Source organism: Colletotrichum chrysophilum, assembly GCF_026319265.1.
Source record: "Colletotrichum chrysophilum strain AFK26 chromosome Unknown scaffold_134, whole genome shotgun sequence".
In the NCBI taxonomy this organism is placed as follows: domain Eukaryota; kingdom Fungi; phylum Ascomycota; class Sordariomycetes; order Glomerellales; family Glomerellaceae; genus Colletotrichum; species Colletotrichum chrysophilum.
In genome coordinates, this window is record NW_026517421.1 from 38569 (window position 1) to 64498 (window position 25930).

Consider the following 25930-nt stretch of genomic DNA (forward strand, 5'->3'; position numbering starts at 1 on the left):
TGCAAGTCGTAAGAATCTCAGAGTAGTGGCGTTGGTTGCCGGAGTAGACTAACGCCGCTGGGTTCAGGCGCAAGACGCGATGTTCGGGGACTTGGCCGTGCGTCTTCTGCGCTCATCTTCAGCTTGACTGCCAATTTACGGCGACATATCGACGAGGCCAACTTTTGCCAGCGGTCGACAACGAAACTGCGGGCTCTGGAGACCTTGGCCGCTCTTCGTCGACTTCGGAACAGAGGAATGGAGGTGATCACCGAGACTCAGTCTCTGACGGACCCCGGGCGCATTTTCACTCGCATACAACTGCAACTTCAAGGTTGGCATCAGATTTGTCTCCTTCGGGGTATCGAGCTGGAAATCATGATGTCCCGAACACCCAGTCCCAAGAGCTACGTCAACATCAACCCTCCACTCGCAACTCTCCTGAGCCCTCTCAAACGGATGAACAGGGCCACTATGTGGGCCCGGCTTCTGGAGTCTCATTTCTCTTGAGGATCCAGAGGAAGCTGCAAGTCCAATCTCCCGGTTACTTCAACTCTTCAGTATTCAACTTTGGCGATCGACCGTTACCTGGACATGACTCCTCCTTCGCGATCTTGCCACCAAAGACCACAGCAGAGTCGATGGTCAAGAGATACTTTGACTTCGCCGCAACCACCCACCGCTTTCTACATCGTCCTTCTGTAGAATCATGGCTGGAAGAGTTGTATGAAACTCATGGCGCTATGCTCTACAAAGAGTTTGCTCGGAGTCGAACGGCTATCCTCTTCATGGTGTTTGCTCATTCGAATAATTACCGCAGCCGCTTGTCGGTTGACAGTAAGAATTCGACAGCTGAGTCAACTGAAGTCAGTGCTCGGTTCTTTGCCGTTGCAGAACACCAACTGTCGATGGAGAAGGGCCAGATAAGCTTGGCGCACGTGCAGGCACGCCTAGCCCAGTGCTTCTATCTCTTAGCCCAGTCCCGACTTAATCACTGTTGGACTCTATTTGGTATTACGGCTCATCTCGCCATAGCTCTCGGGATACATAGGAAGTCCATACTGGAAGACAAGTCAACAGATCTTGCCAATCACATTGACTTGGAGTGCCGGAAAAGAACGTTTTGGTGTGCGTATAATCTCAACACGTATCTAAGCGCCGCTTTAGGTCGGCCCATGACGTTCCATGATGAGGACATCGACCAGGAATTGCCCCTATGCATTGATGACGAACAACTCCGCTTTGGCTTGTCACCTAAGCCGATTGTCTGCGGGCCTTCCATAACTTCAGGCAGCGTGGCTCAAATAAGGTACGAAGACTCGATCTTTCGCCGAGTTGACGGCAAGCTAAAGTGCTACTCAGGTTATCTCGAATCCTTGCACGAATTCTCCGGGCTTTTTACGGAATACGTACTCCATCTACTGAACAGCACTTTGAATTGGCCGATAAGTTCAGCAAAACCTTATCGGATTGGCGAGACCATATATCCTATCTTCTGGATGCCGGCGGCAGCTCTGCCATTTTCGTTAAGTTGGTTCTGCGTCAACGCGACGTTCTCAAGCTTGCGTACTGGCATGCCCAAATCCTCGTTTATCGGCCGTTTCTGTTGAAGACATTTTCTACTGTGGACTCCAATGATGAAAGCTTTCTATCAACCAAACAAAAACAAACCCAACAAAACATCAAAAGTTGCATTGATGCGGCGATGAGTATTGCTGAGCACATTGACACCATTGACTCTGCTGGGGAATTTTACAGCACTTTGTTTGTAAGCTGACTTCCCCCAAGGCTTGAGATGAGTACTGACACAAAACCTGTCCTAGTTCATTCCATACTACGGCTTCAGTGCTGTGGTAATTCTCTACGTATACGCGATCCAACAACGGGCCGAGGTGCCTGAGAAGTATGCTCTTTGCTTTCAGCTGGCTTCGAAATGCCATTCTCTATATGAGAGAAACTCGGCGAAGGGTACCTTGACGCAACGCTATGGGGTGGTTTTGCAAGAACTGCGCCTCGAAGTTCTCCGGAACAACAACTACCTGGCTTCTACTTCACCCATCCAGGCTGGTGGAGACTACGTGCCTAGCGAAATGATGACAGCGAGAAATTCATCAATGGCAACTGAAAATGAAAACGTAAGAGCGAGAAGCCAATTTGACGACCTGCACACCAGGTCAAATGCCGCAACATCTCAGATAGAGAACCCCACCGAGGACCAGCTAGTTAATGGCAATGCTGGCCCTGCAACTTCAATTGACGCTTTAAACACCGGATTCTTCCAAATCAGCGATTGGGGCCAATTTGACTCTTTGGTAAGTCCAGAAGTCATTTAATGTTTCTAGAGATTGTCAGCTTACTGACACGACCGGCGACACAGGTTACAGGCGGCATCGGAAGCTTGGACGCCTTTGTCCTCGGTGAGCCTAATGAGACCTGGGAAAATATCAACACTTCAGACTTCAACACCTGAATCGGCGTATCTCGATTCACCCTCGGCCGGCATCCGCAACTACCGTGCCGAATTTTCAGAGCCGCGAAAACCGCCGGGTTGGCGTCTCCACAATCGGACCGTACTCGGGCCAACCACCGAGTCTGCAGAGAGAGAAAAAGACGCGAGTCAAGCGATAGTCCAGTTTAATTACCCACTTCGCTGAAATATGTCTGCGCACTACGTCATGCCGGAATTCTGTCCTGCGTTGATCCCAGTACGTAAAAGACCTCGGGCTCCCGGCGGCCATGGCGGAATGTGGACGCGGGCTTTTTTCGACACCTTGTAGGGATAAAGAGCCGCCAATGGCGAAGGGACCAAATGACATCATTCCGCTGCAGAACGTGCTGACCGAAGGTTTCAGTCGCTCAAATGCAAGCTTCTCGTTGGCTGCCTGCTCGGCAGAGCGGGACCTGAAATCTGTTGTTATCTCGTCCTCAACGTGGTCCCTGGACGGGTATCTGAAGAGGCACAGCGTTGATCGCAACGGCGCGTACTCCGATCCTCTCGCGTAGATCTCCTCGATGCTTGAAGAGACAGAGAGAGAAAGAAAAAGATGCTTTCCGCTCTGAGACGATGGCCATGACCCCATATACCAATCAGGCACAACATTGACCTTCCCGAGAACCTTGACTCGCCCATCCATCTGAATGGTGATCAATGAAATGCAGTCTGCTTGGAACCTGCCTGCGCTCTTTTTCTGGAACCCACTTGCCCCTCCATTGCCCCTCCATGCGCATGGTTCCTGTTGATTCCCACCCCACCTTGTCACAGGCCGCCGATCACTACAAATCTGCCATTGACAATCAACAGCTCGCAGCTCTGTGATCTTTTTTTTCTTCTCTTCCTCTTCATCAGCAACTTTCTACCCAGATTTCAAAGTCTCAAGCCATTCAACCGCCAAAATGCCTCAGGTGAGTAACATCGGAGCCCATTCCGGAGCTCCGTTCACGTCCTGCGAAGACAATGATGCTTACCACCAGAGCCATAGGTCAAGTGCATCCTCTTTGACTGCGACAACACGCTCGTGTTGTCCGAAATCTCGGCCTTCACCGCCTGCGCCCAGCTCGCCAACGAGATCCTCGAGAAGTACGGCATCGAGAAGCGCTACCAGGGCGTCGAGCTCATGCACAAGTACGTCGGCCGCAACTTCCCCAGCATGATGGCCGGCCTCTTCGAGGTGCACAACTTCACCATGCCCGCCGACGAGCTCGACACCTACACCGCCCGCGAGCTCGAGCTCACCATCTCGTACCTGCGCAAGCAGGCCGCGCCCTGCAAGAACGTCGTCCCCGTCCTCGACAAGATCCACAAGGAGGGCAAGTACGCCAAGGCCATCGTCTCCTCGTCCGCCATGCCCCGCGTCGTCGCCTCCGTCGAGACCATCAAGATCGACCAGTACTTCGGCAAGCCCAACGAGGGCATCTTCTCCGCCGCCAGCAGCATCGACCCCCCGACCTCCAAGCCCAACCCCGCCATCTACCTCCACGCCTGCAAGGTGCTCGGCTTCAAGCCCAGCGAGTGCATCGCCATCGAGGACAGCAGGAGCGGCGCGACCGCGGCGAAGAACGCCGGCATCCCCCTGCTGGGCTACGTCGGCCCCTACTACGACGAGGAGAACCCCGAGGAGAAGGTCGCTGCGCACGTCAAGCTGTTCTCCGAGGAGCTCGGCGCGTTCGAGGTTATGCACGACTGGAAGGACTTTGAGAGCATCTTTAACAAGTTCGAGAGCTCATAGATACCCCCTTTGACTATTTTTGAGGCTTGAATGAGTGATGAAAATGAGAGGTTGAACACTAGCAACCGGCGGATTTCCTACGTATTTGGCAAATGATATAGATATAGATCTTGGGCGAATAGAAAGGCTGCAATTCGGGCGATTGATCCCGAGGCATTAGTGCGTGCTAGTGCTCCCATGTTGGTCTCACAATGTCTTCTGAACAGTGACATAAAGGGGCAAAGGAAAATTGCATGTTGGTCAGATGAATCGCGGCGAATCTGTGTCATCTGATGACCATGTCCTGGTTCCCAGATTTTGAGCGCATGACACGCGACAACGGCGCAAGAGCCACTGGTAAAAATAGCCATCAACGATGGTTGAGTGGAAGCACTCTCGTGAAAATGCAGGAAAAAAAGTGTCTGGTTCGTGGAGGCCTGGGTTAATTGATTGCCTCCCACATCAGTGGCCCAGCACTAACAAGAAGTGAGGCTCAAGCGCGGCCTTCATTGCCTTGGTTGCTGGATCATTTACCTACAGCATCCTTGAATTTGTTTAGAAACATACGGCAAGTTATTGTCTCAACTTCAACTCCAAATAGTGGTCTTGGCATTGGGTTCATGAAACAACGACTGAGGCAACATAAATACGCTGGACGACCCTTCAATCCTTCAGTAGTTCTCTATCTACACAACAGAGTTTTGGGTTGCATATTGGATATAAATGCAACCGCTCATCTGAAAGACTGAACCTGCGGAAACCCCTCACTCATCAACTCGTCATCATGAAAGTACCTAAGATTCTCGTTCTCGTCTCGATGGCTCTTGGCGCTACGGCTCGCTGCAAGAAGGCCACCGCCAGCTTGTGCGAATCAAATTCTTCGGCGGTCGCGCAAGGCTTTACGTCTAGCTTCACCTGTCAATCGTCCGAAGAGCTTCCTTGTCAGACAGAGTGCATCACCACTGGTACCAAGGGAATCGAGGTGGCGAAGTGCTGCAAAAGCGCATGTACGACCACCCTTCGAACATTGACGCAAGATTGTTACTGACAGATCACACAGGCACGTAAGGCAATGCCTATCCATGATACCACAACGCTAGAAGAGGATCGCAAAGCAGATTTGCGGACGGAGAGGAGAAGAGAGGATCAGCATGTATTTCTCAAACAGCATCACTCACTCCTAACAACGTACCTTAATCAGAGTGTTCCGCGCGTATACACAATGTATCTATGGTATTCTACTGATAAGACTCTCGCCTTGGAGCTCTCAAAGGCCATAGATTTGCCACGCAAACAAAATGATGGCAATTGACTTTTCTGGCGTTCCATCGTGCAATTAAAGCTTCTTTGTCCACGCACCCTGCTTATCGCCGCAAGCGAGAGCAAACGGGCCCCCGTAAACCACTAAAGATCGCCCAATCCAACGCGCTAAAAATCCCGCAACAAAAAGATGTTCATTAGCGCAAAGAGTGACTAACCAGAGTCGCATCTAGGCTTGTCGATAAATGAGGAGAATTATGTAAACACACAGCACACTTGCGGGTTCATCCGGCCGGAGCAAATTTTTTGCCATCTCTCTGACCTCTGACTGTCTGTGTCAGTCGGGGTCCCAGTTTGAGTCAACCTTGTTCGCCTCTTTTTCTGCGTCCTCAAGGTTGCCCGCGGAGAACATTGTCCCGACCTGATCGTTCTCTATTTTTGTTGTTGTGCTGACCTGAGATTTTCGGGTCCAACGAGCAACATGGCGAACGACTTGGAGACGCAGCACGCCCAGCCGGCGCATGATGACAAGCAGGCGACAGAGGTCTCCGGCGCTGAGCAGCCCCCGGCGGCGGCCGGACATAAGGCCAAAGGCTTTCTCCGCACGGTGTTGACGGCCGGGCGGGTCGAGGAGGGCGGCATCGAGCCGATTCCGATAGAGGCCCGGACCGCGACGAAGTACTTTAATGCCTTTACGATTTGGTGCTCGATCAATACCAACATCCTGGCGTGAGTGGAAATCATTTGAGAAAGGAGTCGTTGATGCATAGGTTTTGCTGACATTCTTGGCAGAATCACGTTCGGTATGCTGGGCCCGGTGTCTTTCGGCCTCAGCCTCCGAGATTCGGCGCTCGTCATTCTCTTCTTCAACTTGCTCTCGACCCTCGCACCGGCGTACCTGTCGACTTTGGGCCCGAAGACTGGTATGCGCCAGATGATCCAGGCTCGATTCAGCTTTGGGTGAGTTTGCAATCTGATTTGCGATTCATGTGATCGTTACTGTAGTCACGGCCGGTGAGCTAACGAGTAATCCTTAGTTACTATCTTGTGTCTGTCCCTGTCATTCTCAACCTGGCTACTCTCACGGGTTTCTGTGTAATCATCTGCGTCATCGGAGGCCAATGCCTCTCTGCCGTGTCCGAGGGCGACCTGTCGACCGCCGTTGGCATCGTTCTCATCGGCGTTGCCGCCCTGTTGATCTCTTTCTGCGGCTTCAACGTGCTGCACTTCTATGAGGGCTACGCGTGGATGCCGGCTCTGGTCGCCATCATCATCGCTGTGGGCTGCGGTGGAAACCAGCTCAAGGCCCAGGCGACCCCGGAGCCCGCGACTGCGGCTGGGGTTCTCAGCTTTGGTGGTGTCATTGCATCATACATGATCCCGTGGGCTTGTATCGCATCAGACTTGACGACGTACTTCGACCCCACGCCACGCCTCTCATCGTAAGTGGCTATTATCCTCATAACCTATTTCCATGAACAGCCTTTACTTACCCGAACCAGCCACCGCATCTTCGCCTACAGCTTCCTCGGCCTCGTCGTGCCCACCATCCTCCTCATGACCCTGGGCGCGGCCATCGGCGGCGCCATGGGCAACATCCCCGCCTGGCAGACCGGCTTCGACAACACCCTCGTCGGCGGCGTCCTCGGCGCCATGCTCGCGCCCGCCGGCGGTTTCGGCAAGTTCATCCTCGTCGTGCTCGCCTTCACCCTGCTCGCCAACATCTCCGGCACCATGTACGCCATCACCCTCAACTTCCAGACCCTCATCCCGGCCTTCCGCATCCCGCGCTACATCTTCTCCATCATCGTCACCGCCATCATCATCCCCATCGCTATCAAGGCCGCCGGCGACTTCTTCCTGAGTCTGGAGAACTTCATCGCGCTCATCGGGTACTGGTCCGCCTCGTTCGTGGGCATTGTTGTTGCGGAGCACTTTGTGTTCAGGAAGGCTAACGCGAAGGCGTATGATGCGGATGTTTGGGACGTGCCGGGGAGGTTGCCCTGGGGCGCGGCGGCGATTTCGTCGGCGGTGCTGAGCTTTGGGTTGGTCGTGCCGTGTATCTCGCAGGTCTGGTTTACGGGACCTATTGCGGCGACGACGGGCGATATTGGGTTCGAGGTTGCTTTTTTCCTGAGTGCGCTGCTGTACGTGCCGTTGCGGTATGCTGAGAGGCGGTTTACCGGACGATGAAGACTGGTTATAAAACTGGCAAATGGATGCTAAAACGCTAAAACGATTTGAATTACAGTACAGGATTGGATCAGGAGTATATCCTGCCGACAAAAGGCAAGGTCAAAAGTAGGGGTTAAATTGTGGATGGATGGGGGAATTGGGAAACAGTGTGACTGAATATTGTTGATACCCAGTAGCAGGCATGATTAGAAAGAATATTAATGCTTGAACAACATTTTCTTGAGAAAGAATCGAAACTAGAGCGCCGTGAATCTTGATCTCATCCTGAGGTTTCCTTAGGAGGAGCTCAACGATTACGTTGTAGGAATGGTAAACTTGGAAGTAGGGGTGAAACCAACCTCATAACCAGAGTATCACCAAGTAAGTCCCGTTATCCGAGGCCAAAAGATGAATGTCTTCATGAACTTTTGCTTGTATCCGGCAGGGTGCCGGAGTTTTATGAAATCGCGACCACATAATGTCACTTTGGGAATATTGGAAACCGCATATTGGTGTAACAACGGACGAGCGGAGATGTAAAGTCTGGTCAAATTGATTAGTTGGCTCAGTCATGTGCCACAGCCAAGCTCTTTGTTCTGCTAGCGTGGTATTGAAGGGATTCGGGGGTCCGAGTTCCATATTTACCCGGCTTAGAACAAAGCGCGAGCTCTTCGTATCCAGGGGAACATGCGCACATACTGCCTAAATCAACGCCATGTAAGGAAATCGATTAGCGGGGTTGGGCTGGAGTTCGGGTTGCCCGTCAACTTATATAACTTCGGTGATGACTTCGATCAAATGCCTTCACATAGCGTTCCAGGCCAGCCCTGACCGCATGTCTCTTTTGACCCTCACGCATCTCTGAAAGACGACAAACTAAAATGCTCCCCTTCAAGTTGTTGTCCGTTATTGCCCTGGTGGCAAGCGCAGCGGCGCAGAAAATCAAAATCAGTCAGCAACATCGCAAGTCTGAATCCATCACAGTTCCGCTCTAACGTTTACAAAGTGCCGTTGGGCGATTCAATCACTGAGATCACCTGCTGGCGGGCATATGTCTGGGACATGCTCGTCAAGGAGAACCTCGCCGACAAAGTGCAGTTCGTGGGCTCCATGACGAATAACCCACAGAACTGTCGGGCTCAGTCGGGCTCCTTTGACCTTCACCACGAGGGCCACTCGGGCTGGCTGTCGATCAACATCGCGAACCAGTACCTTCAGGGGTGGCTGGCCAGCAGCAAGCCTGACATTGTGCAGTACATGCTTGGCACGAATGATGTTGCCCAGGGCCGGACCACCAACGACATCATCGCGTCGTACACCAAGATGGTAGGCCTCATGAGGGCGTCGAACCCGCGCATGAAGATTCTTGTAAGTCTCAGATCATCTGGAAATTGACTATGGCTCGCCTACTGACAGATGGCTAGGTCGACCTTCTGATTCCACTGTCCTTCAACGGTGGTGGCATCACCACGCTGAACCAACAAATCCCTGGCTGGGCGGCGCAGCAGAATATGACGGACTCACCAATCATGCTTGCTGACTGTTCAACGAAAGCTGGGTACACCGACTCGATGAACAGGGACGGTGTTCACCCAAATGACCAGGGCGATCAATTCATTGCTAGACAAGTTGGAACCTTGCTGGTCAAGTATGTCAAAGACTTGTTGGCTGAAAGAAGCGCTTCGGCCGACTATTATCAGGTACACAGCCAGGAGAAACGGGTTTAGGACCACGAGCAGGGATTGGAGGATGAAAATGCTGGAAATAAATATCACCTGTGGATTCGCAACCCCGAATGGCTCAAACGGTGATACCCTCAAGTTGGTTCAGGAGACGCTCTCACTCAGACTGGTCACTCATTTGCATCTCATCAACAATGAAGAGCCAATCTTTGCTTCATGAATCTTCTGGAGTGCATCGTCCAGAGCTGCATAGCTCCTTCCGTTTGTGCGCTTGAATTGGGACCCTTGCTCAAACCCCACAGTGAATTTCCGTCAAAGACTGACGGAAGACGGAAGATAAGTTCGCTGGGTCGCACACCGGAAAAATTCGCCAAATTGCGAAACCCGGCAAAATGGCCTATTGAAGCAGGCGGTGAAGCTCAGGGCCATCCCTTTTCGTTTTCACCACAACAATTCTGCAAAGGGTTATCCTTGCGAGTCTTTACTCACCCCAAACCCGAACATCATGCACTCACAACAGCCGCCCGTCGTCCATGTTCCTCCGTCGCCGATCCAGCCGGCCGGCGAGGAGGGGCCACCAGTGAAGAAGAAACGAGGCCCAAAACCCAAGCCTAAGCCCTATATTGCTCCCAAACCGGTCCTGCGACATGAGCGTAGATACACCATCGAGAAGAAGCGGGAGGTCTTGATGTTCCTGGAGCATCACCGCGTCAAAAATCGTCCCGGCCAGCCTATCCGCCTGCGCGGCGGCGAAGAGCGTCTTGAAGGCGAGTATCGGCGGCCGACGCTGGACGAGGCGTCTGAGTGGTTCAAGATTCCTTACGGCTCAATCCACAACTGGTACAAGAACAAGGATACCATCTTCGACCCGTCTCTCAAGGGTCGGAGGACGCGTCGCAAGCGCGATGCGTCGGGCCAGCTCGTTGACCGAAACCAACCAGATGCACCACCACCGCCTCAGTCTCAATCAGAGGGCGATGAGATGTCGCCTCGAGCCGAGTCATCAACTCAGAGTCAGACTCATCAGAATCACGAGCCGGCAAACATAAGCGACCCGTCGTCGATCCAGCCTGACCCGTTTACTACCACCCAGCAACCTCCAACACAACAGCCGGGCCCCTCGACGGAGCCACCAAAGTCGCCAACCATGAGCATCCTATCGCCTCGAACAGCGCTCCCAGACGCCCGCCCGTCGAATGCAACTGTAGCCGAGCAGCAGGCCCAGAGACCCACCGCCGGCGCGGAGAACCCGTCCAGACGCGAGGAGGACCAACGCGAGGAGCTGCGGCCCAGCAGCACGTCTCCGGCGGCCGGGGTCGACTCCGCGAGCAATGAAACCTCAACCGCACCCCGGACCGCAGAGGAGCAGCGCACAAACACCCCTGAGCCAACGACGACGAAAGCTCCAAGTGAGGATGTGCAGGATGCTGCAAAACCCCTCACTCGTACGACCCCACCGGCCGTTGGAGCTGCTGCCGGGGCCGTCTCACTGCAGGGTCTCCTCCCAGCTCAACCTCGAGAGCCTAGTAAATGAGAGTTGTGAGCGGCAATGGCGCGGGCTCATTCTGATCCAATGGACACCAGCTTGGGGTTGGTCTTTCGTCGACATTCATAATCAGACCGCTGACGCCGACCTTTTGCTCTTCCGTTTGCTCATCGTCAGCGCTCGTCTCTCACTCATCTCTCTGATTCATATTGATACCCCCAATTTTGTTCATCTTTGGCTTATACAACAACATCACGATGGCCGGCGTCGCACCAGGAAAGACCTTCACCCCCGGGCTGGACTTCAGCAAGCAGTCCTACAGCAACCTCGCCCAAAAGGTCGAGGCCGACGTCGCCCGCGCGCACGAGGTCATCACCGAGAAGCTGCCCCTCCTCTCCCAGCTCAACGCCCTCGCCTCCCTCACCTTCGGCGACCGCGCCCCCGTCTTCCTCGACGCCCGCGGCCCCGAGGCCAAGCTCCTGACCTCCTGCCCCGACGAGCCCGACACCAAGATCACCATCAAGCCCGAGTACATCGCCCAATTCTACGAGGGCAAGCTCGAGCCGCGCTATGGCCTCTTCAAGGATGCCTTCTTCCACGAGGCCGCCATGCCCAAGGGCAACGTCCCCGTCGCCATCAAGTTCGCCGACCTGCTCACCCCCAACCCGCCCGTCCCGCCCAAGAAGGTCGTCCCCGGTGCCTTCGCCCGCCTGCCCGAGCCCACCGAGGACATCGAGCAGGTCAAGCGCGACGTCAAGGAGTTCGGCTACGGCCTCGTCAAGAACGCGCTCACCCCCGAGCAGGTCGCCATCCTGAAGAAGGCCACGCAGGAGCAGGCGGCCGGCGAGCGCAAGGCAGGTGTGTCTGCTGCCGATGGCGGCCCGAATGCCCCCAACCAGCGCATCTGGACCCTCATCAACAAGGGCGAGGAGTTTTTGGACTTGCTCAACCACCCCCTGATTGACGAGATCGTCCCCTGGTTTCTGGGCGAGCACGCGCTCATCCACAGCTACAGCGCCAACATTGCGCGTCCCGGGAACGTGCCGATGCAGCTGCACACCGACCAGGTCGCCATCCAGCCGCCCGTTCGCGACATGGCCTTCGGCCTGAACATTATGTGGTACTTTGAGGACATCACGGAGAAGAACGGCGGCACTCGCGTCTTCCCCGCCTCTCACCTCGGCCAGATTGCGCCCGACGACCTCTTCACCGTCGACGGCACCATCGCCGCAGAAGGCCCGGCGGGTACTGCGCTCGTCTTCGACAGCCGTCTGTGGCACGCCACCGGCCCCAACCGCGAGGAGGCCGGCGAGCGCCCCGTCATTCTCATGTTCTTCATGCGCTCCTTCATCCGCCAGCAGGAGAACAACTTCCTGTCCCTGCGCAAGGATGTCGAGGCCAAGCTGTCCGACAGGATCAAGCGCATGCTCGGCTTCTACACGACGGGTGCCCTCGGTGGATTGGAGGGCGAGGTTCGCGAGGGCATCTTTGTTACGCGCAAGGATGATTGTGTTGGCACGGTGCGTGCACCTCACGAGGGATGATTGCGCGGTGGATGGGTAATTGCACGTGTACATTAGAGCTTGGCAGTTAAGAAGCGGAGTTGATGCAATTGTGAATAATTCGTGGCCGTTAGAGCACCGTTGAACTTGAGCTGATCTTTCCCAAATTGATACCTCTTCTTCAACCTGTCAATCCAGCATGTGCATCCCGCAACGTCTAGACGTAATGAAGAGCCCGGCATATGAAATCCTTCACTCCTTCCCTCCCGACGTGTCCCATCCCTCTCCCGGCAGCCGCCCATTCAACGACTCCTCGCTGAAGAAATGGAGCTCCCCAACCAAGGTCCCGGCCACTCCAGCCCTCGGGGAAGACGTCCGCGCGCGATCCCTGGCGGGATAATTGTGGATAACCCGTGCCAAAGGGTTCCAACAGGATTCGGAGTCGGCTTCGACCTCCGCACCCCGCCTGCGTCTGAACCAACGACATCTCGTCAAAAAGTCATCTCATCTGCAGGGCAATCTTGTCGCCCAATAGCCGAGTTTCAAATTATTACTCGTCACACTGGACACGCGGAAAAGGCACCCGGGCTGATCGGCCAGGCGTTTACTCTTTCTGGGACGTGAGAGGGTTGTTGGTCCTTCTTGCATCGGTATTCTTTCTGAAAAGGGTCGGAGCGCAATGAAGATGGCAGATCGGCGCTGTACGGGCGGGCCCGCTCCATCACAACCGAGGAGGCACAGATACGGGACGCGCATGCTGGTTCACGATGCTACGCTCTTTTCTTAGACGTAGGTCTACGGATGACAGGACAACATTTTTGAGCACAATCCACAACATAACCCACAACAAGAGCGACAGGGGCAAACTGCACTTGCTGGTTACTGGTACAGGGGATCAGAACTTGGACAAGGAATTGGTAATACGTGCCACGCCAAAGGCGAAGCAGAATAACTTCATCCAACAGAGCAGAGACAGCAAAAGGATTTTTTGACCAGTGAGGTTACAAAAGACGATGTTTACCAAACTGGTGGTTCAAATACCGTTGAGGAATTTCTTCATCTCATGTTGTACCACATGACTGCTTGCGGTTGCTCGATGTGTTGTTCCTGCGGTGCAGAACCGTTGCAAGGGTCCATCATGGATGCAAATGAGCCGTTCCTGTTGGAACAGGGGTAGATATTTGTTCGGTCGGAAACTCCCCACTCCACGACCTCACTTCCACGTCGATGTTGCACGGCCTCGATGACAACTCAAGGCCAACCGCACCCTTGAGTCGTGGGGGCAAGTGCAGGGAAGTGCAAGTTGACTTCCAACAGAGCCGCAACCGAGACTTGCCTGAACAGAGTTCTCACCCGGGAGGCCTTCCGCCTTGGAAGCTCCGCTCATCCATCAGGATCCGACAGGGGTGTATCAGATGTTAGGGTGTTCCAACGGTGTATGACCTCGTTGAACTGTCCCGGGGAGAACAATCCTGTAGGCATGATATCCCTTCAGTCTGACCCATTCGCCGCCAACGACCTCTTGTATCCCCACCGCGAGTACCACAGGACTAAAGTGGCTCGCAGATCGTGGGATCTCAACTCAAAGGAACTGTTCCAACAGCACCCTGTTCTCCTTGTTGTCGCCCCCGTCCGTGTTCCGAAGAGGCAAGATCATGGATGGACTCACAATTTCCCAGGACCTCGGGATTTGAACTACTGTTGGAAGCCATGATAACCTCACATAGTTACCATCAAAGCGGGACTCTTCTCCTTGAGACTTCTGTTGGGACATGGATTAAGATCTTTCAACTCTAGCCCTTGGCATCTCCGAGAAACGTCGGTGAAGACGGCTGTGGATCTCTGCCTGTTGTGGCTGGTAATGTTGCGCGTTCCCTGGACTGCAAGGGTTCGATGCCATGAAGCATGAAATAGCGAAATGACTCCTGGGATATTCAGAATGGCGGCCCTCGGGTTGTACTTGGTGGCGGGTTCGAACGGGAAGCCGTTGGCGATGGGACTCTGAGATGGCTGTTTGTCGATCGCATCTACCCACCTCAAACGCGAAGCTCGCGATGATGCTACTTCGCGGTTTGCCCCTTTTTCGTTTTTGAGTACATTTCCAGTCATTCTTCGTGGATGATGTTGAGCGACGTCCATGATAGCTGGTCTCTCCTTTTTTCCTGTTCATTCGTTTTTCAATCCCGGGCATCAGGTTCTCGATCAAAATGGCTGCAAAACCGTTCGACGAGATGGAGGTGAACTGGATCACCCAGCCGGACCCAATTGGTGTGGCCACCCTGGGTGTGACCATTTGCCTCGGCGCCATCTCCCTGATCGTTGTCATCCTTCGTGTCTGGGCTCGTCAGAACACGGGCGCTCTTGGACTTGACGACTTTCTCATGATAGTCGGGTTGGTAAGTTGAACTGCCTTGACACCACAAACTGCAGAAGCAATCTGACATCTGAAGGGGATTTTCCTGGCATGCTGCACCTTTACTTCCATCGCTGTTTATGCGGGTATGGGGACGAAAGATGCGCGTCTAGAGGAATGGAACTCTGTGGCAGGTATCAAGGTGAACATCCCTCAATCCATCACTCTCTGCAAACCGAAGTTGACCGTCTCGCAGTGGCTAGTCTTCTTCCAAATCACCTACGCCTGGAGTTTGCCGTTCATCAAAGCCAGCATCTGCTTCACCGTTTTCCGGATCACAAACAGGAAGAGGTACCGCGTCATTCTCTGGACTGCCATGATCGCGTCGATCCTCAGCACCACGATTGGTTTCATCGCTGTCATAGCCGTCTGCAGGCCCGTCAGTTACACTTGGGACAAGTCTCTTGACGGGTCCTGCGCACCGACCAACATTATCACCAGTATCAGCTATCTGATTTCGGTGATGGCGATCATCACTGACTGGACTTGCGCTATCGTGCCGACTGTGGTTGTATGTGGGTTACAGATGAAGTCCAGAGTGAAGGCTTCGGTGTGTGCAGTTCTTGCTTTGGGTGCCATGTAAGTTCCCCGCCGTAACAGCATCCAACCTCTTGCTAATCAGAGTAAAGTGCAAGCGCTGCTACCATCATTCGTCTACCATATCTCCAGTACTACAACGTTGTAGACGATTACTTGCGTGAGTGCCGAACCGCATTTCAAGCAGACCACCATACCATTGAGAGAACTGGAGACTAATGCCCAATCTACTTGCAGACAACATTGCGAACATCGTCATCTGGTCAATCTTTGAATGCGGTATCGGCATCATCGCAGGCTCATTGCCATCCCTCCGAGGACTCCTCAAGTTCTGGCTTGACAAGTCTTCGAAGGGCTCGTACAACAACACCGGTTCAACCCCCTTGCATGGAGACTCTGGGTACCAGGGAAGCAATGGAGTTAAGTTGAACAACCTTAGTGGACGGGCGATGACGGTGTCGAACTGCCAGACGGGTAACCGAGACAACTGGGTACAGCTGAATGATGACGACAACAGCCAGAAGCACATCATCATGAAGACGCAAGAGGTATCTGTTCAGATTGAGATGGACAACCAAAAAAGACACAGATAAGGTTTTATGCACGAAAGTCGTTGTCTTAAGGACAACAGCGTGATAGACAAATAGTAAACAGGCACATGAACAAGCGCGAAGAGGTACTAGCCTAGTAGGGGTGTAAAAATATTTTGTCTATACCGATCTAAAGTCTATGTGGTTGGATTCCGCGGCAGATCTTTTACAAATGAAAAAGGGTCCATCGCAACAAATTACACGTTTCAAGTCTTTGCGCCCGCAGCATTATCGTTAACACCATTCGTCTTCCCTAAATTATTCAACAAGCCTCCGGCTTGGCGACTGTGCTCATTCACATATTCACACTCGCCAAGTAGGCCTTCGCAATCTCGTAGGCGGACTTGGGGCTGGCGCAAGTTTGAGCCTGACGAGCTTGGAGCTGGCTCACAGGAGTGTCCAGGACAGGCGTGTCCTTTCCAGGTGTTGTTTTTGCGGGCGTCTCTTTCACTGGCGTGTCCTTGACTTGGACGTCGTCGGTGGGAGTATCCTTACTAGGAGGGTCTTTGACAGGTGTGTCGGTAACCGGAGCCTTTTGGCTGGGAACGTCATGAGCAGGTGTCTCCTGCACCGGTGTGTCCTCAACTGGAGTTTCGTCAAGAGGTGTAGTAGAGGTAGTAGGGACAGGCGTGCCATCAACCGGAGTTGTGCCATCGACCGTCGTGCCATCAGTGGAGGTGCCGTCAGCAGAAGTCCCCTCAGCGAGTGTACCATCAGTAGAGGTACCATCAGTAGAGGTGCCATCGGTGGTGGTTCCATCAACAGGCGTGCTGTCAACCGGAGTGTCCATCGTGGTGTCTGTGCCGGTGGTAGATGGGAATGGAGTCATTGGGAAGGGTGACATGGGGAATCCAGCTGCCGGGAAAGGGTTTATGGCGATTGGCATTCCTGATCCCCCGACACCTCCTAGGCGTCCGTTAGTCCCATCGGCAGGAACTTGGTCATCAGGACCCTGTCGCATGTCACCAGGCTGCTGTCGAGGAGTGCCATCAATATCGGGCTTGACGCTGGGAGCCGCCTGAGACGGAGTCTTGTCGACAGGTGTCTTGTCAACGGGGCTCTTCTCTCCAGGAGCATTGTCAGGACTCTTGTCTACACCAGGAGTCTTGGTAGCCGGAGTGTTGTCCATGGGGCTCTTGTCGGCAGGAAGGCCCTGGTTAATAGGAGGGGCAGGCGTAGGATCGAGGTCAGGCACCTTTCGTCCTGGACCTGACTTGACCGGGGCCTGCGGAGCTGAGCCGAAAGGAGACGTCTTAGGACCCTTCTTCAACGGATTGGACTTGAAAACCTATCAAAGATGTCAGCATCACCTAATTGGCGATAGTCATAACGGTCTCCTACGTTAGAAATGGACTTGACTCCCTTGATGCCCCTGAGGGCTCCAAAGCCAGACTTGAGAGATCCGAGACCGAAGCCGAAACGACGCTTGGTGATACGAAAAGTCCTTCCAGGCTGGCCTTCGCAACCTTTGTTGGTCTTAAGAAATCCTTCAAGCTGATACTGCACGCCTCCAGCGACGGTGGCGCTGTAGACCTTCTCGTTGAACTCCTTATTGAGCTCCTCCTCACCAGACTTGCCGTTCTCGTAGGCCCTCCAAGACACGATTTGCTCGAACTTGATACCGCCCAGAGCAGCGTATTCAGGCTCGTCGTTCAAGGGGTTATGCTTGCCCAAGGTGCCGATGATGTCAATCATGTTGGCGGTAACGTGGATCTTGTAAATGTAACCTGCAGGTCTCATGTAGAGGAAGCGTTCCGCAATATCGATAGAGGATGAGGTAAAGACGTAGCCGTAATCATCACGAGAGCTATCGTCTAAAGAAGCTTTTGCGTGGTTGAAGAGACTGATATCTGGAGCGATGGCACCAAAAGCGCTTTGGCCCTTGGGGAGAAAGCCACCCGCCTCCTGGATCTCGGCCGGTGATCTGGAATCCCCGCGATACACATAGATGAGTGATGTAGGAGCTCCGGCGCAGATGAGAGACCAAAGATTAGTCACGAGAAAGAACAGATGAATGAGTGGTTGGTTTCCAAACATCCTGAATGACATTGAAAGAATTTGAGGTAGTAAAGAGTGGATGGTACCCTGAGGCCACCGTAGAAAAAGTGAGAAAAGTCGGGATGATTTCGTTGATATAATGTGGCTGATTTAGAGGAGAACAGTTACCGCCTTTATAGATGTGGATGAAAGCTAGCAAACGACAGCATCTCCGAGCATCCGAAATCGCAATCCTGTCAATGCTGTTGTCGTTTGTTGAGATCTGACATACGGGCGCTGTCGAAGGCAAGTCAGTGAATAGCTCGGAGTTCGCGAACCACGGTCCATGGCCGCTGTGGAGTTCCATGTGAACATGAAATATCGCGATGTCTTGGCCTTGAACATTTGATGATGTCAAAAACATCAGTATGCCCAAGTTGGGATTTGCGGGACATCTTTCGCGTGAACCCGGAATCTTCGAATCATTCTCGGGGAGTGTAGAGTATATGTTTACTAAACCTTCTTGGCCACTTACTCTATCGCCTACAAGCTAAGCGCATGCCAACCCAACATTCGGCTGGGTCTTCCGGTTCTCTGCAGCCAGACTTGCCTTTCTGAGCGTCAACATCTTCAGATTTGAGCATGTGGTACGAGAATCGAGGGACATTTTCTTGGCACTACGCTAAACACCGCCTCATACCTCTACATACGGTGGGTGTGGCAACAGCCTCTTCATCTCTTTGTCCTAAGAGCTGGGTGCAATTCTTATTAACACTGGGCAGAATATCCACTGACCTACTGTGGTGACTCCAGGAATAGCATACTAGATCGACCTGGGGTTGACAGAATGGAATAAGCAGTGTGTACGGTTCCTGCGGGCTCGGTTCATCCGGCAGAGGACCCTTGCGGGGCCAAAAGGTGCCTGGCAGGGTAACTAGGATCTAGCTTGGCGAGCTACCTGTCGTATTGAACTGACATGGCCGTAGGACGAATAATTACCCGATTGTTAACCTGCATCCAGCCTTTTTGATCCTTCATTTCCTCGCGCTCTAATGTCGTCATTTCCAATGTTAAGTCGAATGAATGTCACATCATTCAGAGATGCTTCCTAGATAGTCACAGGCTTACAGCCTGAACGGTTGCAAACCTTGTTGGTTATCGCGGTTCACTGAAGCCAAGTGACGTACACACATTGGTTCGCTGCGGCGGGAGGTACGTGTAGAGAGGCGATGAAAAGTCCCTAATTATAACCAAAATGATATCGAGAGGCGATGGAAGAATTGAAGGTAGTGTGGTCACAGACATTACGTGGGGGCAGGGAGAGGAGTCCACCTCTGCGACAGGAGGCGAAGTCGATGGTAATTAAGGTTCGCAGGGATGCCCTTGATTGTCAATTGAGTCCGCCGTAGCAAGTTCAGACAATTATCCACCATGATCAACACTAGCGTGGGCCTTTTCTTGCGCGAGGTCGTAACTTCGGTGACATCTTCGCTTTTAAGCAATTGTGTTTCTTGGTTAGACTACAACGCTGCGTGTGTTTAAGGTCGAGAATTCTGCGTAGTGATGAGAAAGTGAGATGCTAGTTGCACCGTTGAGATCAGATCGGAAGAACCTGCGCTAAGCCGGTTCGATCATCAGCGTAGCAAATCAGCAGCCCGAACAATTCGGTTGCAAACTAGCTCCGACTTTTGTAAAGAGCATGTTGACTCCATGGTAAGACTGGGACAGATTAGTCCAGACCTCAGCACCAAGTGAGGTTTATTGTCAGATCTTCGCAAGTTGGAGTAGCGCACGGATCTCGGTTCCTTCGGGATGTTTAAGGTTTGGTCGAGAGCCCAGAAAGCCCAGACAGCCCACTGTGCCAAGCACTGCATATTACAACGACGGCTTGGGCCGAACAGCTTGGACAAGAATTGAGCGAATGTTATGACGCATCTTCGCTTACGAACTCTGGTAGGTTGAGAGTTCTCGATGTAGATCAGTTCTCTGACAATGACTTGACGGCTGAAATTGTGTAGCATTTCTATTACATAGTTTTCACTACGCTCAAAATCTCTCTTGGAAAATATCGACTGTCACCGTACGCCTTCATTCCGTCACAAGATGCGTGAAGGAGCTTACCTAATAATCATAGACCAACAGCATAGTTAGTGCTAATGTCGACCAACGGGCATCTTTGTTGGGGGATTTTCAGTGGTGTAAAGCGAGTGACACCACGTACCACTGTTGGCGCTGATGTTCGTGTTGGTGCCACCCGACGCTTGTTGTGTTCACCGCCTTTCCTGGTGACTGACAGGAAGACCTGCGTACTGCCCACGTGTTGGTAAAAATAATCTCAAAAACCGCCTGAATATCCTGAATCATTAAATACACACAATATTACTCAGGGCTCTAATGACACACCTGGCCAATCACCAACGACTCTTGCTCTGCTCACTTCTTCGCTATTGAAGAAGATGCTGACAGCTCCGTGGGACTTCATCGCGGACAAGAATGTCGAAGACGCCCGATCGGCCTTTGTACGCACGTTGTTCCATTCGCTTGGGGATATTGTGGCCTTTGTTGACAGCAAGCTTGGTTGGAATGGCGGCGGAGAGTACGATGGCTGTTTTGCGGGTTCTTTCAACATCAGCATTTGCGTAAGGCGTGGAGATACGGACGAGCGGGTTCTTATTCATTTTTGCTCCGTCACCATACATGCTCCTTGGCGAGATGAAAATTCAAGAATGAAGTTATGACGATGGAGTTCCTCCGAGAGAAAACCACTATGCCCATTCCACCGATCCGCATCTAGGGCCTCGCCGAGGAAAGCCCACAACAAATTGGCCCATTCATCATCATGGATCGCATGAGAGGGTGCGACTTGAGTGAGTTTCTACAGAAGCCGACCGAGGATGGAGTGGAGGAGTTTATCCTGGATCCAAACATTCAAGACCGAAAGCTGGACATCATTTATGACCAGATTGCAAAATTCCTGCTGGAAATTTCCAACCTTCAAATCTCGAAAATTGGCTCGATTTCTCAAGACACTCCCGATGGACAATGGGACTGGACGGCCTCTAACGTACGACATGAACGATGTAGTCACCGTTGGAAGCTGCCTAGAAAACTAGTTTGATCTCATTAAGAGGTTTGATCGAGCAAGAGACTATTTTACAGCGCGCCCGACTGCTCTAGGCACACCTTAACGCCGAAAGGAATATAGCGGGGGCCGGTGCAAACACCGCATGGAAGCAATTTGTGGCTCGTCGCTGCTTCGAAAAGCTGATTCCAAGCTACGGTATCATTGATGATGCCGGTCCCTTCCGCATTTATTGCGACGACATGCGACCATCCAACGTGTTGGTTGATCCAGACACGTTGGAAATCACTGCTGTACTCGACTTTGAGTTCACAAACTCACTGCCAGCCCCATATGCGTATGATGTACCTTGGTGGCTCTTGCTTCGCCGGCCGATAATTCTGCTCAGAAGAATGACAATGTAAGAGTCACTCAACCTATTCATCACCAGAAAAGATCGGTTAATTCGGGCTGTTGAACGGATCGAGGGCCAAAATGGCATGCGGACCGGTAACGACTGCCTTTCGATCAGAATGCGGAAGTCTTGGGACAGTGGGAAGTTTTGGGCCAATCGTTCATCACGTTACTGTTTTTCTGTTTTGACATTGACGAGATATATTGGGAACATCCCCATAGAGAAGATATGGGCGGGGCAATGCTGGACGCGAGATTATCAATGAGAAGGACAGGTCAATCCATAATGAAGATGGATCAATTCAGGCACTATCGTACAGATAGACTAAATGACGCTCGATTCTCCCCATAGGCCACATGGCTAAAGCCAGCTCCCAAAGTCCAGTTTGCACCTGCCCATGAGTGTCATGGCAATCTGCTTTCAAAATTAGCAGGTTACCATTGCCGACTCTATAGCGACATGACATCATGAAGATGAGAAAGAGCCTTGAAAGCGATGTTTTTAAAGTTACCGAATCGCAGCAGAATCCAGATTCAGCACAAACTTCAAGTCCTAGGGGTATTGTGTTTCAATTAGTGGTTTTGCATTTCTTTCTGCTGATCTAAAGAAATATCGTACCTCAAGCTTTCCGTTAAGCTCTTCTGCATCGCCAACGTTGAACATGAACTTGGCGACTCTCCTCTTCTTCTTTTGGAGGTGCATAACGTTCTATTTCTTGTCAGCATGTTTCATATGCGGACCATCGGCATAATATCTCAGTGGCCTCTTACCTGCTCAACAGAGCCTTGCACAACGTACCGAAGCACGGAAACATTTCGCGTCTGGCCCATTCGCAGGGCTCGTGCGATAGCTTGTTCCTCTATAGAAGGATTCCACTGAGGCTCTACTATGTGTACGTAGTTGGCGGCCGTGAGATTGAGACTAGAGTGCAGTCAGTACATGTCGTGAAGATTTGCGGGTGTCATCGCGTAGTACCCCAGTGCTCCCGTTTCAATGGACATCAACAACACCGGCGTGTCATCAGTCATTCGGAATTGTTCAAGCCGTCGCGACCTTTCGGTGTAACTAGTTCGTCCGTCCACTTGCACATAGGTCATCGCCGCATTGTCAAGCAGGCTCGAAAGAAGATCCAGGGTAGATGTCCAGTACGAGAACACAATGCTTATTCACTAGTTAGATAGGGAGGAAGTCGTTAGAAGCGGTTGGGGACACTCACTGCTTAGATGCAAATCCACTTGCGCGAATTCTTTCTATTACTGCAGACAACTTTGAGGAATGACCAGTGGAAAATGACAAGATGTCACTTGGTGCTGGAGAGTATCCGGGTAGCGGTGAATTGCTGCCTCGGCTGGACCCAAGATTTGAGCCAGGGCTAGCAATCTGAAGGGACCGACCACAGTCGGGGCAGAATTGAAACGTTGTCAAGAGCAACGCTGCATCCTCATCGTTGAAATTTGCGCATTGTTCGCACCCTGTCTCCTTTGCCTGCTTATCTCCCAAATGTTTCTGTGAAGTAGCCGGTTTGGAAAACGTTCCACTGTTACAGAGCATTCGCATCCTGAGAATGGCAGTGAACAAGATGTTGTACTTCTTGATACTTTTTCCCTTACTGACTACACCATCGATGTCGCGTTTGCTTTGTCGTAGAAACTGTTCGTAGAGCTGCTTTTCTTCCTGGGACATAGCTACTTGTATTGTCTCTTCAGTTGAGTCAGGTAATTCCAGAAGAATTTCTGTTCTTCGGATGCAGATTGCCCGGAGCCATGATCGAAGTGGCTTGGAGAAGTCCTTGCCTCCTTGCGATAGGGGATCCAAAACGCCTTTCTGGAACGAATTCTTGGTGGGGAACGGTCGCAATTGCAGGAACGCCGCTAACGCAGCAATGTCGTCAAGCTTGTTCTGAATTGGGGTTCCGGTGAGGCACCATCGATTACGAGCCGATAAATTAGCGACCGACTGGAATTGCTTCGATGCCACATTACGAATCCAATGAGCTGCTATTTATTAGTCATCGGAAATGGGTGAGGATATCATGAATGCCTTACCTTCATCCAGAACAATACGAAACCAGCTCAACCGCTGCAAAACCTTCTTTCCCTTCCCTTCAGAAACAATCGTAGCGTAGGTTGTTAAGACGATGTTTGCTGATTTAAGAGCGTCGGGGCCTTGAGGACGGCTTGGCCCATGAAACACCTTCATTTCGAACGCTTTTGGCTCAAAATGGCTAGTTCTTGTGAGATTTGAATTGTGACCATATGTTTGGCACTTTGTCAACTTACTCTTGGATCTCAGACTGCCAGCTCTCAAGTAGCTCTGCACCATTCAATTAGCACTTCCGCCGAGGCCTTGATATGTAGACAGCGAACTCACGGGCCGAGGATACGACAATCAAAGTTGCCCTTGTGCGATTGGTTCTCCCCTCTTGATTGTCAATTTTAGGACCAAATCTCTCGAAAGCTTCGGCGTGGGGAGTAGACTGTAAAATGGATGTGAGCACAGTCAGAGTCTTCCCCAGGCCCATGACATCCGCAAGTATGCCGCCGCAACTCACGGGCAAACGCGTATCATGCCCACGACTACAGAGCACGTAAGAACTTGCTCCATAATCGTTAGCGTGGTCCTCACCTTGACACAGCTTGCTCTTGCTCACGTTGAGCCTCTCGGTGGATTATGAAGCGGACACCCTGCTCTTGATGCCTATCATTCCAAGTCAGGGTACCAAATCTTAGGATGCACGTCGATACGCTGAGACTCACGGCTTAAGCTGTGAAAGTAGTCCTTTCGGGTAGACATAGTCAATGTTCCCGCCATCCGGACCCTCGGCGAGGCAACCAAGGATATTGGAGATTTCATCCGAGATTCTGGCACGTTGTGCCGAGGGTGAGTCGTTGGTTATGCCGATCAGAGCTGTCATATCTTCGCCTTCCGAAAATTTGAAGAAATGCGGGTTGTCGTATTTCTTGTCTTGTGACAGAGCCTTCGGATGCTGTAAAAATGTTGATGCAGTGGACAACCTGCGCCCGACCTCATCTGCAATGGACTGTATTCCATAAACATTGATCGAAAGACTGACAGGGGTAGGTTTGTCGTTTGTACCCCTTTTCCGCTTGCGCAACGCGGACACTTCTACCAAAGCTTCGAACCTGACAGTTTCTAGATGCTCGATCACTTCCAGTCGATTGCTAGACTGAAAGTCCAGTACGGCAAAGTCATCTGTACTGTGTGGCCAGCGAAGAACGTGTTGTGTATCCTTTTTGTGAATCTTGAACACGCCAAAGTCCCGGCAACTGGTGATCACTTCGCGGCCAGCTTGCTCGGAGGATGTACCGGCGACAATGGGAAGCGCAGCGCCATCGTACACCTAGCACTGATGAGACCTGACTTGCCGCGATTTGGGGGTGAGACTTACTGCGCCGAAGCAACATTCAGATTGCGACCCTATGCCCACGTCACGATAGGAAAATGCGTCGTCAAATGATCTTTGCATTGCGTGCCGATTCGTCGAGAGCTCGCGAAAAGTTTCTGTTGAAAGGCTTCGACTTCATGTTTTTGTGCATGGAACCAGGCTGTCGCTCAATGGTTGAAAGATCCTGGTCCAGCTGGCAGCCTAAGCCACCACGCGGCGGCAGGCTCTGCGGCGCAGCAATCTTGTCTCGACATCACCACCAATGATTCGCCCATGACTAACCGCCGACTCTGTAGGCATCTCAAAAGGCATACTTTGAATGGGTCGCATGCGGGCTCCATGCATGGGAGCCTAAGCACTGCTGGCTTCATTTGGCTCCACACGATAACTCTTAACCCCTCCCTTGTCCACAACAATACTCCTCTAGTCCTATGTCTTCTTCACGATATTCTCGTAGCCATGTGTGGGTAATAACGTTTCGAAGCAAACGAGATGGCCTCAAACTCGCAATTGAAAGATGGATACGAGCGTGCGGCGAATAATTTCAAGGATTCGATACCTGCAGACTTAGCGAAAAGATTCGCAAAGCAAACCAACGATATAGCTTCTCTCAGAAAGGAAATCAAGACCATCCAGGATGATCATGGGAAGAAAGGTTCGCTCCGCAACTTGCCGCGGCTTCAGAAGTTCGTCGAAGCTATGAACCAGCTCGGACAGGTGATCGAGGTGTTCGTCAATGCAAATGATCTCGTCTGCTTTATCTGGGTAAGCTTGCTGATCCAAGTAACATTCTGGATGGTGTTTTTGGCTAAATTGATGCCGCATATGATAAGGGTCCAATGAAGTTTTTACTAGGAGTATATATCCGATCAAGCAACGACATTAGCAATGTCATCTTCCAGCTGACAGTTGAATGACCAGATCGCAAAAACTCATCTCGACAATTTCGACAAGCTGCTTGACGTATTTGCCCAGATGGGGGACGTTATGCCTGGTCTTTTATTCTACCAAGACATGTTTATACAGCATGAGCCTCTCAGAGTCGTTCTGCAGGATTACTATTCTGACATCTTGAAATTCCACGAAGCAGCCATCAAGGTCTTTGCCCGTTCGAGTTAAGTTTTCCCTCATCTTGAATGAAGTCCTAGACACTAACACTTAGGAAAGAGTGGAAAGACATCTTCCATGCCACATGGAAGACTTTCAACACGCAGTTCGATCCCATCATGAAGAGTCTGGTGC

At 52.0% G+C, this 25930-nt stretch overlaps 8 protein-coding genes across 8 annotated transcripts; 7 read left to right on the top strand and 1 right to left on the bottom strand.

Annotated features, from left to right (window-relative positions):
* Nucleotides 1–2093: 2093 nt before the first annotated feature.
* COL26b_011252 (uncharacterized protein) lies at nucleotides 2094–2449 on the top strand (the record flags this gene model as incomplete). The annotated part of the gene is made up of 3 exons (XM_053183924.1): nucleotides 2094–2114; nucleotides 2175–2291; nucleotides 2357–2449. 3 exons carry the CDS (start codon nucleotides 2094–2096, stop codon nucleotides 2447–2449), a joined length of 231 nt encoding a protein of 76 aa, XP_053032127.1.
* Nucleotides 2450–3372: 923 nt separating this feature from the next.
* On the top strand, nucleotides 3373–4205 carry COL26b_011253 (uncharacterized protein; the record flags this gene model as incomplete). The annotated part of the gene is made up of 2 exons (XM_053183925.1): nucleotides 3373–3381; nucleotides 3459–4205. The coding sequence occupies 2 exons, from the start codon at nucleotides 3373–3375 to the stop codon at nucleotides 4203–4205; spliced, it is 756 nt and encodes a 251-aa protein (XP_053032128.1).
* Nucleotides 4206–5925: 1720 nt separating this feature from the next.
* Nucleotides 5926–7637, top strand: COL26b_011254 (uncharacterized protein; the record flags this gene model as incomplete). The annotated part of the gene is made up of 4 exons (XM_053183926.1): nucleotides 5926–6173; nucleotides 6237–6404; nucleotides 6482–6886; nucleotides 6947–7637. 4 exons carry the CDS (start codon nucleotides 5926–5928, stop codon nucleotides 7635–7637), a joined length of 1512 nt encoding a protein of 503 aa, XP_053032129.1.
* A 1044-nt stretch (nucleotides 7638–8681) lies between these two features.
* On the top strand, nucleotides 8682–9346 carry COL26b_011255 (uncharacterized protein; the record flags this gene model as incomplete). Its single annotated transcript, XM_053183927.1, has 2 exons — nucleotides 8682–8987; nucleotides 9044–9346. 2 exons carry the CDS (start codon nucleotides 8682–8684, stop codon nucleotides 9344–9346), a joined length of 609 nt encoding a protein of 202 aa, XP_053032130.1.
* A 460-nt stretch (nucleotides 9347–9806) lies between these two features.
* On the top strand, nucleotides 9807–10835 carry COL26b_011256 (uncharacterized protein; the record flags this gene model as incomplete). The annotated part of the gene is made up of 1 exon (XM_053183928.1): nucleotides 9807–10835. The coding sequence occupies one exon, from the start codon at nucleotides 9807–9809 to the stop codon at nucleotides 10833–10835; it is 1029 nt and encodes a 342-aa protein (XP_053032131.1).
* A 209-nt stretch (nucleotides 10836–11044) lies between these two features.
* COL26b_011257 (uncharacterized protein) lies at nucleotides 11045–12331 on the top strand (the record flags this gene model as incomplete). The annotated part of the gene is made up of 1 exon (XM_053183929.1): nucleotides 11045–12331. The coding sequence occupies one exon, from the start codon at nucleotides 11045–11047 to the stop codon at nucleotides 12329–12331; it is 1287 nt and encodes a 428-aa protein (XP_053032132.1).
* A 2165-nt stretch (nucleotides 12332–14496) lies between these two features.
* COL26b_011258 (uncharacterized protein) lies at nucleotides 14497–15832 on the top strand (the record flags this gene model as incomplete). The annotated part of the gene is made up of 4 exons (XM_053183930.1): nucleotides 14497–14685; nucleotides 14899–15213; nucleotides 15372–15399; nucleotides 15477–15832. The coding sequence occupies 4 exons, from the start codon at nucleotides 14497–14499 to the stop codon at nucleotides 15830–15832; spliced, it is 888 nt and encodes a 295-aa protein (XP_053032133.1).
* A 292-nt stretch (nucleotides 15833–16124) lies between these two features.
* COL26b_011259 (uncharacterized protein) lies at nucleotides 16125–17866 on the bottom strand (the record flags this gene model as incomplete). Its single annotated transcript, XM_053183931.1, has 2 exons — nucleotides 16125–17117; nucleotides 17171–17866. 2 exons carry the CDS (start codon nucleotides 17864–17866, stop codon nucleotides 16125–16127), a joined length of 1689 nt encoding a protein of 562 aa, XP_053032134.1.
* Between the last annotated feature and the right edge of the window lie 8064 nt (nucleotides 17867–25930).